Source organism: Dendrobates tinctorius, unplaced genomic scaffold, assembly GCF_039654945.1.
Source record: "Dendrobates tinctorius isolate UK_male_01 unplaced genomic scaffold, ASM3965494v1 ptg000065l, whole genome shotgun sequence".
Lineage (NCBI taxonomy): Eukaryota > Metazoa > Chordata > Amphibia > Anura > Dendrobatidae > Dendrobates > Dendrobates tinctorius.
The window spans coordinates 12561099-12575549 of NW_027361733.1; the positions used below are offsets into that span (position 1 = coordinate 12561099).

At 42.7% G+C, this 14451-nt stretch overlaps 1 protein-coding gene across 1 annotated transcript in view; it reads left to right on the forward strand.

Annotated features, from left to right (window-relative positions):
- Positions 1-322: 322 nt before the first annotated feature.
- TSHZ2 (teashirt zinc finger homeobox 2) overlaps positions 323-14451 on the forward strand; it is a 195296-nt gene continuing 181167 nt past the window's right edge. The window contains exon 1 of the mRNA XM_073580620.1: positions 323-667. Within this exon, the coding sequence (XP_073436721.1) occupies positions 628-667 (40 nt within the window). The 5' untranslated portion in view covers positions 323-627. The remainder of the gene's footprint in view (positions 668-14451) is intronic.

Sequence of the window (14451 nt, forward strand, 5' to 3'; positions counted from 1 at the left end):
CAAGAAGAAAAAACACAAAAATCTTAATGGAGGTTTCTCAGTCTTCTCCACTGGAACAGTTGATGCCATAGACTTGCATTGGCGAGTTTGGTCCATACACAGCAGAAGAGCTGGCGGCAGCTGAAGAGTTAATGTCCGCTAGTTGGGGGGGTGACCTCTTGCCCTCCGTCTGGTCCTGCAGGTGTCGGCGGCACTGACCTGTCACTGACCCCGGCGCTGCAGGTAGTAACCCGTGCAGTGCCGGGCGGCGGCGGCGGCCGGCAGGGGAGCTGCGTACCTCTGTCCCCTCCCTGCCATCAGTCGGGGAGGAGTTTGGGAATGTTCAGTTTGTTCAGTAGATGGATGATCGCCTCCCCCGCCGCCTGTGCTGCTTCTTGCAGCATGTGTGATTGAAGAGGCTCCGGTGCCGCCTGCCTCTGCCCATCTCACTCACTCCGGGCTGCCATCTGACAGCCGCCGCCGTGCCCCTGCCCGCTAGCGCTCTCTTGTATCACCCCCGGTCGGATGATTACCGAGGAGGCTGCAGATCGCCACCGGCCGCCGACACTTCTGCCTCCCGTTTATTTCTCATGGTTTCTCGCCATTGACTTGTGACCTGGATTAGGAAGAAGGAGGAGAGAGAGAGAGATGCCCAGGAGGAAGCAGCAGGCACCAAAACGGGCAGCAGGTAAGCACTGGCAGCAATCTGGTCAGATGGCACCCCCTCCCCCTCCTGCAACTTTCTCCTTCCACTTTGTAACTTTGCATGTGCTGGTGCCCACCCTGCCGCCACCTTGGCACTGCCAGCTGCACTCTTCCCACATTTCTTCCTCTGTCCTGTGCACAAGTTGCTTGTTCCCTGCCAGCCGCACCCACTGGTGGAGCCCGGCTTCCCAGATGATTGCCATCTTGGATGTGACACATGATTGATCGCCCGTCATGTGGCCGCCTTTGATCTCTTTATTCTTTGATGGCTATCAATAAATCATTCGCCATGGTAACTGGTGACGCAGGCGCTGCCCCCTAGGTCCTGTTGCCCAGCTTTCCCCCATATGTCGGGGTGGGGTGTGGGGGAAGTCTGCTTTTTTTTTGTGAGAGATTGTTAAAAATTAATAATTTTGATAATTCATATGATTTTTTTAAATTTTTTTGGGGGTCGGAGACCGTCCTGTCCTTGTGAGGCTCAGGCCTGGTCAGTTGTGAGAATTCGCCTGCTGCCGTCATGGATTTGGGTTTTCTTGAGGACCCGGCACAGATTTCTAATGGGGGCAATCCCAAAGGGGGGGTATGGGTTATGAGGGGTTAATAAAAGCAGGGACGATTCTGTGAAAACATTTACAAGATACGGCGACAATGTAGTAAAGTTTCCGGTGCCCCCCCCACCTCCGCCCTGTGCCAGCTACAAGATCTTGGGGGCGTCTCGGAAAGTTTTTTGGGCTGGTGGTACAAGTTTGTCTGAGCTGATTGTCGTACCCACAGTGGGGTTTATTGATTGTTTCATACCCCTCGGTGAAGAAAATGCTCACGGGCAGGAGACATGGCCGCCTCGTTAATTGCTCCGTAAAATCTGCGTTACCCAGGTCGTCGCTCATTCAGTCGGGGTAATGGTAGCTGAGTAGACATGGGGGGCTGTAGACTCCTGGCCATATCAGGACAGACCTTGGTAACTCCTAGATTTGTTTTTCCTGTATTTTGGCTACTTTGCCCTCCGGTCCGTGCCCTCCGTGAGCTTGGCATGTTCTATAAACCGCCGCACACAAAAAGAAAGCACAATAGAGGATCGGCCGGGCACAGCAGCTCTTGACCCCTTTGGGGGGATTTTTGTGCCATTTTTTGTTAGGAAGGTCTATATTACTGTGAATTTTGTTTTGTGTTCAGGAGGGGATAAAAGTTTTATAGGGAGAGGGCAAAAAAACGAAAGAAAAGAGGAACGAAGGTTAATTGGGCGTTAGCGTCACTAAGTCGGTCGCATCAAAAAATCCTGGAACAGAAGGGATGAATTTGCCATATGATTAATGAGTAATGGAAAGGTCTCCAGCAAGAAGTGAGGAGGCGATGTCGCCGCGTTCTGAGGTGCCAGGGCATCGTACACATCGAGGGGGCGTCCGCAACTTGCCCCTCGTTCATTATATTTTTTATCATTTTTTTACGGTCTAGATACGTTACCTTTAATTGGTTAATATGGAGCGTTCCCTCGTCGCAGCCGCCGCCGCTTCTCCTGAGCCTCGATGATCCCTGTTTGCGGTGACGTAAGGACGACCTAAAGCCTATAATTTCAGGATTACACAAACGCATGCAAATATATTCACGCGGTGGGCTAGTTTTATTCCGCTGAAGTAAATTGATGCAAACACCATACAGCTAAAATCGCCGTGCGCACGCTGTGAATATTTTATGAGCGATTTCCAAGAAAAGGGTAAAGGGGGGGGGGTGGTCGGTGGACAACTTTATGTCCGGGGGAAGAGTTCTGCATTAACCCCTTCTTCTTTCCAAGGGTCCGCCGTCCATTTCCGCGTCCTGTGCTGCGTACATCGGGTGGCTGCACACGGAGGTGATTGAGTTTATCCACGCTACCTGCAACGTGCTCTTCGTACGACTGTGTGCAGGTTATTTAAGCAGCGGAATGTACGGTTTTATTTATAGGGTGGGGTTGAGGAGCGGAGGCGATGGACCCCAGTAATTTTCTTAAAGCGATTTGTTAGAGACGAAGATTCGTCTTACTGTAATAAAATTCCGACCGTCGCAGAATCTCATGAATTCATTTTAAATTACCATTACTGGATAAGAAGCCCCCTCCCCAGATATTACACATTCTTAATGCTGCCTTATATCTGCTGTACGAGCCCTCACATCCCCCTGGATTACACAATATTAACACTATATTACAATTGCACCAGTAGAATTATTTTCTTGTTAGGATTTGTGCTTTTTACTCTGCGTTTCGCCCCATTTTTGTGCTCTTGTGACCGATGGTCAGTTCATTGAATGTCAGACTGTATTTGGGGCAAACGTACCGTAATCCTAGGCCCGGCTCAAGTGAACTACAACTGGTGGCTTGTGATCGGCGTGAATCGATATGGCGCACGACCACTTTGTTATCCAGTTCAATAATTTACCCAATATCATGGTTTCCCAAGACGGCCATTTTTATCATAAGAGATTATAATTTAACCAGTCTCGGGACTTGCGGTGTGTCCAGTGCGCCACAGCGGCTCTGTAATTACTTGACGTGACTCCTCTGACTAAATTCTGTGGATAAATCACTGGGGTCTATGTACAGTAGTACCAGGGTAAAATCGGATGCTGATTTTGTAAATTTTTTCCTCACAACTTTGTATGTGAGAGACAGTAGGCCCAGGGGTCCACCCATTCCCTTAGTGTTTGGCAAATTACCTCCAGATTTTCATGTCGGACTCCACAAAAACCAAACTGCATATTTTTTTTTAACTATCTTTCTCTGAAATACCCTCATCTTAAAATAAGTCGTCACTGCATCCCACCGATCCCCTGCACTATATTGGAGAGGGACGTTTCCGCCATGCGTTACGTACCATCTTTGTACGGCTTGTCGGATTGTGGCGCAATTTGAAATAGGAAAAAAAAAATGTTCCCCAATTTTCACCACAAAAATGTTAAACTGATAAATGATGTCGACGATGCAAATATCGATAGATGTTTGCAGCCGTCCGTCTCGTCATTGATGGAGTTTGTTAGTCTTTTTACTGGTGCTGTTAATATGGAGACCTCAGGGGTGGTCACAGGAAGTTTGTGCCCCCTCATTCTTATGACACTTTGTTATATGGAGGCGCTCTTGTCTTTCCTGATCGGGGACCGGTCATCTTGGTTAACTGGAAGCCATTGATTATTTCTTGGGGATGGGAGCAGTGGGGGGTGATTCTCCTTCCTTTAAGTTACCCCCTTAATCGCTCGGGGGGCCTGTATCCACAAATGATTCAAATCGTAAGTCAAGTGGCTGAATCTCGTCTGTGCGAGGCTGATTGAATGAGACAGCTGAGACGCAGATTTGTTTTAAGTCATCTATTGATTTTCTTCATCTTTGGTATCGAGAGGCGAGTATTAACCCTCTTACTCAGATTATGAATTGTACGGCCGAACACTTTACAGAAGGAGAAAGGCCACTTACCATGGATTAGTAAATGATAGATGTCTAACCGTCCTCCTGAGACGCAGCTACCACGGAGACATTTTAATACAGTCGTGTGCTCTCCTTTTGCTGGAAAAGGTGGTGGTAGTGGTGGTGGGGGAGCCATTACATATGTGCCACATTCCAGTGCATCAGCAAGGAGAGGGTTAATGCGGAGATAGTTATCCAAGAACCATTACACCACCAAGTAAGGGTTCATCACGTTGTGCACGCTGTCAATATATATTAGTATAGGAGAGTATATATGTATAGTTATGCTCAAATTATACCCATACATAAAAAAAATATACACACTTAGAGGGAATCGTGTACGTATTGCTACAGTGGCATATACATGTGTGTATATATATATATATATATATATATATATATATATATATATATATATATATATATATATATAATGTATGTGTATAAGATTTATTAGTATAACAATGCATACGCTCCTCTCTATTTGTATGTGTGTATAAATTTCTGTGTATATGTATGTATGTGTGTGTGTATATATATATATGTATTTTGCATACATACGCACACCGCACACATATTTATATACGTTAGTTTAACAGTACATACGTTTCGTCATTCGCTGTCATAAAGAAATGCATACGTACTGTTATACTAACATATATATCGTACATATGTGTGTATGTAATATATAATATAAAACACTTGGAGTCAGAATTAGACATCTACCCTTATAGTTATACTCACATTAATGTATAGGTATACACCAATGCCTGCCGTATATATTCACAGAATGCACTGATTTAGATATATAGAATGAGGGATGTACACCTATACTAACACCCACAGACTCTATAGATATCCGTGTACACCTGTATGTGTACGCTGTACCTATGGAGAGATGTGCATGGTATGGTTACCCTGTGTAAAGAGACGTATACATATAGGCATACTCCTCATTTACACATTTTAAGTATACGTGTGTGTCTTTATATGCTGTAAGCAGCTATATTATGTGTTAATATAACTATATGTACACTACTTACTACACAATTTTTTACTCGTGTGTGTGTGTATATATATATATGTAATTTTTGTCTTTTTTTTGTGTGTGTATATGTAGCAGTGTAGTAGGCAGTGGACATAAAGTTATATTACCACATAATATAGCTACTTACTGTATACACATACACAGGTGTGCTATATATAATGTGTCTCTGTATATATATATATATATTCATATACAGCACATACATACAATTTTTGGGGCATAATCTTACATATAAAAATTAAAGGAAGATGCAAAGAGTTTTTCTTCTTTTCTGTAATAAACTGAAATCCACGTTGATGAAATTGTTGCCGAATATCCACACGTTGTAATTCTATTGCTATTTTGGTACTTGTATTGGATACAGCCTCCCATCCTGCCCCCAAATGTTAGGGGGGGGAGGGCACCTTTTCGTGCGTTGATGATTATATACAGAAGATGTGCGCCACTAACGAGCTGGAAATCATCCCCCCCACCATACCATCCAGTGGTAGATGTGGGTCCCCGCTCTACCGTACAGGATCGTTCCCTACCTTGGACGGCGCCCGGCTTCACGCTGGTATCACGTAGGAACCGACTGCGTCACAACGATGGGAAGAAGGAAAAAAAAAAAACACTAAACAGAAAAAAAAAAGGATGCGAGAAGATAAATCCCTGACTTCTAATATAACTTCATCTGTCGCTGCTAATGGCTTCTCGGTGCCGACTCTCACCGCTCGCTATTAATTTATGCGGAGTTTGTTTGCCGGTAACCTTGGTGTTTAGAATCAGTTTTAAATTTTCCACATGAGAGAATTGATGGGCGAAGAAATTCTGTGTTTAGACGAGAGCAGATTTATGACAGAAATAGTGTATCAGAAAGTAACAATTTAGAGAGGAGGGGGCGACGCGTTTTATAATCGGCACATGAAATCACAGGGCCAAGACGCGAGAGGATAGTGCCACAGCGTGCGGCCCGAGCATTACATGTAACCTACAGTCCCGGATGTACAGTCACATCATATCTGCACCACACGCACTCGCTAACCTGGTGCTCTGGTTTCAGTGGAAATCACAGACCTGTGCGTCTTCTTTTATTTTTATTTTTTCAGTTTTTAGGCATCGATAGAAAACCACATTCAAATACATAACAAATATATTTTTTAGTAATATATATATTTATTTATTTTTATATATATTTTAGAATGTTTTTATTTTTATTAACTTTGTTTTTTTTCCCCATTTCTTAGCTTCAGATGGAAAAATGTTTTTATGCAAAACTGTGCCAGCGTGTTTGGATATTAATGGTATACGGGGAGATCGTTGACCCCAGTGTAAGCTACCGCAGGGTGGATTTTTTTTTTTTTATGCGGATTTGCGTACGTAAAAGACTTTCTGTATTAGTTTACAAAATCTCCTTTTTTTACACCCTGGAGAAAACCCACAGCGTAAATTGAGCGGCGCTGCAATTTTAAAATCTGCGGCATGTCAATTAGTGCTGAGGATGACAACACGGATTTTACTCTGCAAAGGCAAATTTTAGACTCTTTTTCCCCACCCCATCCCACCCCCGCTGGGAACATATTTTTGCTATTATTTTCTCCCTGCTCCATCATGTGTGACCTGATAATGAGTTTCTGTAAATTCTGTTCAGCAATCATCAGATAGAACTACCTGATCTTGTCTGAGCGTCACTGATTACCTTAAAAAGGGGTGTAAATTGACGATTTCTAGATCTCAAGAACGACTCTAAAATATCAAGGACAGTCATACAAGATCTATCAAGGTCAGTCATACAAGATCAAACCTGGAATCTTAGTCCCAGTAATTCATTTTTTTTTTTTTTTTTATCTTGCTTTAGAAAAGAAAATGCCCCTAGAAAAAAAGAAATTTAAATATTATTTTTTCCAAAATTTGGAAACACAAAATTGCCAGATTTTTCTAAGTCACATAAGAGATCAGTAAAAAAAAAGAAAAATGCCATGACGTACGAGGACTGTGGCTGACATAATCTGCCTTTTTGGGAATATCCCAATTTTCTTTATTTTCATCAAGTGATGGACCCAATTTATGCTCAGCTTTAGGACTGTCATCGTATATCTGGTGCATTGGTCTGCAAGAGGAAGAGGCGCAAGTGATGGACACGATTGGAACAATATATGCTCAGCTTTTGACAGGCACCATATATCTGTAGAAGACTTTGGGTGATGTGTGTGCTCAGAGGTTGAGGTTGCATGGAGGGATTGAGCACCAATTTCGAGCAAGTCAAGACAATATCAGTTTTGCTTGGCGCATAGGTCAGTCGATCTGTCAAAAAATTCACAGAATTTTGTGAAAAAATTCTTGGTCTTGCAACATTGGGTATGAATACGACCTCACAATGATGGTCCTTGGTGAGGAATAGCAGACCGTGACAAAGCCTATTGTTATTATACATTTATATAGCACCATGGCGCTTTACATGTGAAAAGGGGAAATATAGACAAGTATAATAAACATGTGTAAGACAAGGGACACACAAGTACAGAAGGAGAGGGGACCCTGCCCACGAGGGCTCACAGTCTACAGGGATGGGTGAGGATACAGTAGGAGAGGGTAGATTTTCTGAAAATGCCCCAAATTTACCATCCCAGGTGATGTATTTACTGCTCCTTAGACACTTTACACCACCTATTGGTTAGTGTATATTGTGCTTTTGTGCTCAATTTGCCCATTTTTTTTTTTTTTTAAACATTTTAAGCCACACCCTTTCCCTCTTAGGCCTGTTTCACACTTCCGTTTTTTCAAATCCGTCAAAATCCGTTGTTTTCCGTAAAAAAACGGATCCGCCATTTTTTGCAGGATCCGTTTTTTTTGTCCCATAGACTTCCATTACGGTTACCGCGGATCCGTCAAAAAAACGGATCCGTTTTTAAAAAAACGGATCCGTTTGCATCAGTTTCCGTCAAAAAAACGGAAACGGATCCGTTTGGCGGACACAAAAACGGAAGTGTGAAACAGGCCTAAGCCACGCCTACTTGTGAGAAAAGCAGCAACCCAGGAGAAATAGGTCTAATAATGTAGTAAAATGCTTCACTTCTTGTCTGCGCTGGATGAAAACCTTTCTGGTGGACACACATGCAGGGTTCGTTACCGTATATCAGCGCACTCCTGCGTCAGATACAGAGGGTCACTACGCGTTTTCAGCCTTATCGTATAAACAAATAATATTTCTAATGACTGAAATTTCAAAAATGTCAACTGTTGGATCGAGACATAAATCATGAGGTTTTTTTCAGCATGGAGGGATTAAATTTAATCCCATTTCATGGATTTTTTTTTTGTCTTATTTGGGAATTTATTTTTTTTCCCCACGTCGTTTCCCTAGATTATCACTGTTTCCTCTTTTTGAGGTCCAAGCGCAGCCTTTAAGTATGGCCGGGTTTACTATTTGTCACCATGGCTCATAATCCTGATAATCTCCTTGTGTTAACGAGACTTTACCACCTTGACCTTGTGTTGTCTGAGCCCACATAACGACCTGATGTCTGTAATCCGAGAGAAGCGAGTGGAAGAGCTTTGTCCTGATTTTACAGCTGCATCTGAGGCAGGGGGTCCCGCAGGTGAAGCCGGCTGCAGACAAAACTAACTAGTGCCCACAAATGACCCCATTTACTGCCAGGATATTTTATTAGAGCAAACGTGGTGGCCACGTACCCATGCCGCCCATTAACTAGAGGTTTGTGGAGAACGTTACAGGTTGAGACATTAGGAACATCTGAAGGCCTCATCGGTGTTGGATCAAGGTTGTGCCCTATCTGCAAGTAGGACTTGCATCATTCTGGATTATTTTGCAGATCAGTGCTGGATTATCAGAATTACGGCAGATTGCTTTTAGCTCTTTTGCTTTTCTACACTGTATATAATGAAATTCTTATGTTTGCTCATGGGGAAAGCGATATAGATGCGGCATGAAAATCAACCACCATAAGACACACTCCGACTTCCGTGTTTAGCATACAAGTTCTGTTTTCCACTGATAGAATATCGTAGGTTCGAGTTCTATTGGGCTGTTCACATGTACAGTTTTTTTGTGGACCGAGTTTTTCGCGCGGCATTGCGGAGACATGTCTGCGATAAAAAATTGGACAGCACTTAGATGGTATACAAGTGCTGTCCATTTTTCACAGACTGCTAGATAGAAGTTAGAGAAACTATTTTTTTTTTCTCATTTGAAAAAAGCGGATGAAGCTCTGAATAAAATCACTAATGAAACCTAGGACCGAATTTCTCGTATGTGAAAGAAAAAACCGGACGTCGGAATGAGCCCTAAGGCTATGTGCACACGCTGCGGTTTTGCTGCGGTTTTGGCCCTGCAGAACTGCAGCAGTTCCGCAGACATGGTACAGTACCATGTTAGCCTATGGGTTTTAAAAACCGCAGTGCTCACGCTGCGGTTTTTAACCTGCGGAAAAGCTGCAGGTTTTTTTCCGCAGCATGTCAATTGTTTCTGCGGATGCTGCTGCGGTTTGCCACCTATTCCATTGTCCAGGTGTCAAACCGCAGGCCAAACCGCAGCAAAACCGCAGGTCACTTTACCTGCGGTTTTACCTGCGGTTCTGCAAGAAAGAACCCGCAGGTGAATCTGCAGTGTGTGCACATACCCTTAGGCCGAGTTCACAAGTCCCTTCGTCATCCGTTCGAAACAGTTTGAAGTAAACAAACATACTGGATCAGTGTCAAAATGATGAAAAACTGATGCACTTTCTTACTGATTCTTCCACCTTGACGTCAATGATTTCACAAAAGGATTCAGCAGCAATCAGTTATTTTAGCTGGACACAAAAGTTTAAAACTGATGCAGTATTTTTTCTGATAATCATCCATTAGGCCGGGATCACACTACCGTGCGTGATGTGAGAATCACATGCAGCCGCAGCTCTGGTCCTGAGTGCCGGCGGCAGTGCCGGGTGTTGATGCGAGAAACTCGTGTGAGTTTCTCGCATCAAACACGCTAGTGTGATCCGGCCTTAGGCCGGGGTCTCGCATGCAAAAAACTCGCATGAGTCTCGCATCTTAATACCCGGCACTGCCGCCGGCACTCGGACCGGAGCGCTCAGCTATATGTATTTCTATGCAGCTAAACGCTCCGGTCCCGAGTGCCGGTGGCAGTGCCAGGTATTGAGATGCGAGACTCGTGCGAGTTTCTCGCATGTGTGACCCCGTCCTTAGAATGGATTCAGCAGCAATCCGTTGACAAAGAAGTTATGCAGGCTCAACTTCTTTGTCTGCCTTAAAAAAAAAAACTTGATTTCAACTGGATCTGTTTTTTTAACATTGAAGTCTATGGAAAATGGATCTGTTAAATTGCCGTCCGTTTTTCTCCCATTTGAAAAGGATCTGGTTTGTACTTACTGGATCAGCTTCAAATAGATGATTATTGAAAATTCACATGTCCAGTGGTATATGTTAAGTATTTAAGCAAAAAAATGGATCCTTTTCAAATGGCTGGCTATTTAATGGATCGGTTTTCCATAGACTTCAATGTTAAAATTAAAAAAAAACAAAACATACGGTTAAAATCTGTGTTTTTCAGGCAGACAAAAAAAGTTGTCTGCACAACTTTTCTGTCAATTGATTGTTGCTGGATCCCTTCTGACGGATCATTACTGGACATCTGAACTTAGTGTTTCATGTAATAATGGTGATCTATGCAGTATAATGGATATTGGTCATATATATAGTATGGTCATTTTTGGTGATGCATATAATGGATGGTTAGTATTTTTGAATAGTGATCTCGTCCTTTTATCATATCAGACTTGACGATGATGAATCGGGGTCTAAATGGATAAGTAATGGTAGAACTGGTGGGATTTGTCAGGAACGTTGGAATTCTGATCTTCACAGCGGCGGGCCAGGGAATTGTGTACCGTGAAAGAGTGTGTTCTGTTGTATGAGCAGCTTGTTGGCTCAGTGATTAGCACTGTTGCGCGGGGGGTTCTTCTGGGTCAAATGACAACATCTGCAAAGAGTTTGTATGTTCCCCCCATGTTTGTGTGGGTTTCTTCCAGGTTCTCCGGTTTCCTCCCACACTTCAAAGACCTACTGTTGGGGAATTTATAGTGTGAGTCCCAATGGGGAGAGTGATGTCTGTAAAGCGCGTTGGAATTAATGGCGCTATATAATTAGGTATAATAAATAGTGCATGTTCTGTACATAGCAGGTGCTTCATACACCTGAATATAAGTTAAATAACATAAGGCATGAATAAGTAGTAGTCCTGACCATAGTAGCTCACAATCTATAAGAAATAAGGGAGAGATACAATAAATGGAGGATGAGTAAGGGTCCCGACCATAGGAGCTTACAATCCACAAGGAATGGATACAAGAGGTGTAGCATCAGAAAGTGCCAAGTAAAGGCCCCCATACACATTAGACTAATAACTATCGAACCTGTCAATATCGATATGTTTGGCCAACAGCCACTCCAATGTTTGTGGGGGCGCCGGATAACTGATGGTCAGGGGAGTTGTTGATCGCACATGTCCATTTTCCGACTGCCATTCGCATTGTTCTCGCAGAGATGAGCCGTCAGCCGACGTATCAGCCAGCAGCTCTCTTGTAAAGAAAATTGGTGCGCTCGGCTGAGCGAGCGTTCCTGTGTATGGGACAGCTTGCTGAGGTCGAATGATCGTTTGGCCAACAGCCATCTATTGTGTATGGCCGGCTTGAGACTATTTTCCAAAGATTACATAATTGTGGCCAAGTTTATTCTTTTTTACTTGAGAATCTAGCTTGATTATGACGGTGATCAGGAACTTCTGTTGAAAGTCTGTATTGAAGCCTCTTCATTGTAACTTGTCTTGACCAGTCACCATTATCATCAATCTCTGGACTAATCAGTGCTGAAAGGTGTGGGATCAATCTTAAGACATTGTCAATCCTATAGCTTATGTAGAAGATTATGTTAAATGTTATGTGGACTACACCTCCCACTTATCAAACAACCCAGCTTGGAACAATGGCTGTAAATAGCCAAGTAATCTGACTTTATTCCATTAATGTTGAGCATGCATATAATGTCTGTATAAATCCAATGTCGCCTAAACCCTTGTCTTATTGTCCAGTATAATCTTGTTGGTGGCTTTACTTTAGATAATGAATATTCAAAACTTCCATGACCAAAGCAAGAGGTTGACCAAGAAAAAGGGAGACCCTATTCTGTGTTGTTTTGGTTTTTTTTTTGGAGATACTTTGGTACTCTTGTATTTAGGCTGTGTGGACTTGGCAGCCACATTGACTTTCTCTCGAGTTTATAGAAAATTACGATAAAAATCTTTCTAATCTTGAGTGACAAATGTTACGAAGAGATACAGTAAGACGATGGTAGCTTTAGTGGGTTTGTCCACTACAAAGACAACCCCTTAAAATAATAATGCTTATATTCACCTGCCGTGCCGGCGCCGTTCCATAGAGTCGGCAGTCGCTCTCCCCAAGGCTCTCATTTGGTGTTGTGACATGTGACGATGGGGCCCAACAATCGCTGGCGTCACTATTGTCCACCTTTGGACAAATCGATCACGAAGAGGAAGTCCGGGCTGCAGCTGACTGCCTTTTCATATTTGATTCGTCTGAAGGCTAGAACAGTGATGCCATTGCTGATCGTGTCACAACGCCGCACAAGGCCCCGAGGAGACCGACTGCTGCAGACACCACGGGAACGGCTCCGGCCTTGGGAGGTGAGTATAGCCTTTATTATTTAATGGGTGCCAAGCGAGGGGTATGACAAGAAGGTGTCCAAGTAGTGGACAACTGCTTTAAGAAAAGGCATGCACAGATTGCTAATCACTAGAGATATTTTGAGAAAAAGTCTTGATTTATACCTGGGAAATGGGAATCAATGTGACATTAGTTTATTTAAAGTAACGCAGCGTTATTATTCTTAATTTACAATACCGATAGACTATTGCATGAGTCAGCGGTCAGTAAAAAGATGTTTAGCAAACAGGTCCCAAGTGGTGTGATTAGGTCATTTGTCATCCATGTATCATGTGTGGTATCAAGGTGGAGACGTGAGATGGTGAGATAGGCACTAATTCAGAATGGTAAAACTGCAGACAACTAATAGGTTTAATGAAGTCAGTCAGAATTAACACTGAATGCTGCTTGTCTCCCTTACCCACCCACACTCCGGGTACACATTATCTTTGAAGGTGGCCTTTGTGTGGTGCCCATAGCTGTTCCATGATAAAATAATAGTATGTCTTATAATTATGTGAAACTGCTGGTTTCCTTACACAAACATACACTTAAAATCAATTAAAAGATTTCACAACCAAAGCTCATAAAATGATGAAACTGCTCGTAAAATGTATCATGCTGCGTAAGGGCACGGTGCCGCTCCACTACGGTACCTGTGCTGCTTTTGTAAACCATGTATCTATAGTACTCACAAGATTTGGAATCATAGAAGGGAGAATATTTATTAGTATTTATCAGTGTTTATCATTATATAGGCTACTGGAATTTCACATCCTAAGTGATTAGAACCCCAGTTATGTTTAGTGACCGCCAACAAGCCGTAGCTTGGTAATAACATCCTCTTCATCCCTGTTCAAAATTGTCAGGCAGGAGGAATGAGCTTCACCCACAAGGGCAGTCACTATTGATTGCTTGGAGTGTATTTTATTTTTGGGGACCTTTGTTCACAAGAAGATAATGTGACAATGAGAGGTTGTAAGCAGGGCTAGTTATATCAAGTGAAGTCACTAGTTAACCCTTCAACTCTTAATCTTAGATTGTTGACCATTAATGTTGAGTTACTTTCGGTCATACTTGTTAGGTAGCCATATTGGATGAGATCTAGATCATTAGGTGAGGTCCAACTTTCTAAGAAAACATTTACTCATAGCAGTTTTGTGAAACTTTCTTCCGAACATTTGATTGGGATTGTTATGAAATATCTTGGACTGTCTTTGAATTTTCTGAAACAAGTCTTCCGCATGTCAATATGTCCTAACTTTTAGGTCAATGTAGTTGAATGAAACTTTGTTTTGTTTTTGTTACTACATGTGTTTTTTTTATTCTAGCATTTAGGAGTGAATATAGTTTAATGATTTCGTATTTTGAAGAAAATGCTGAAAAAAAGGACATTTTAAAGGAGTTCGGTAATCTAAGAGGCAACATCTGCAGTCAACTCTGTGTAACTGTACAGTGATTAATCTTGGCGCTGTGCAATGAGCACACTGTCAGAATGTCAAGCTGCACTGCGCAAATTGACGGTCACGATCATGTCATGACTTCATGTATGTGATTTGCATTTGATTTTT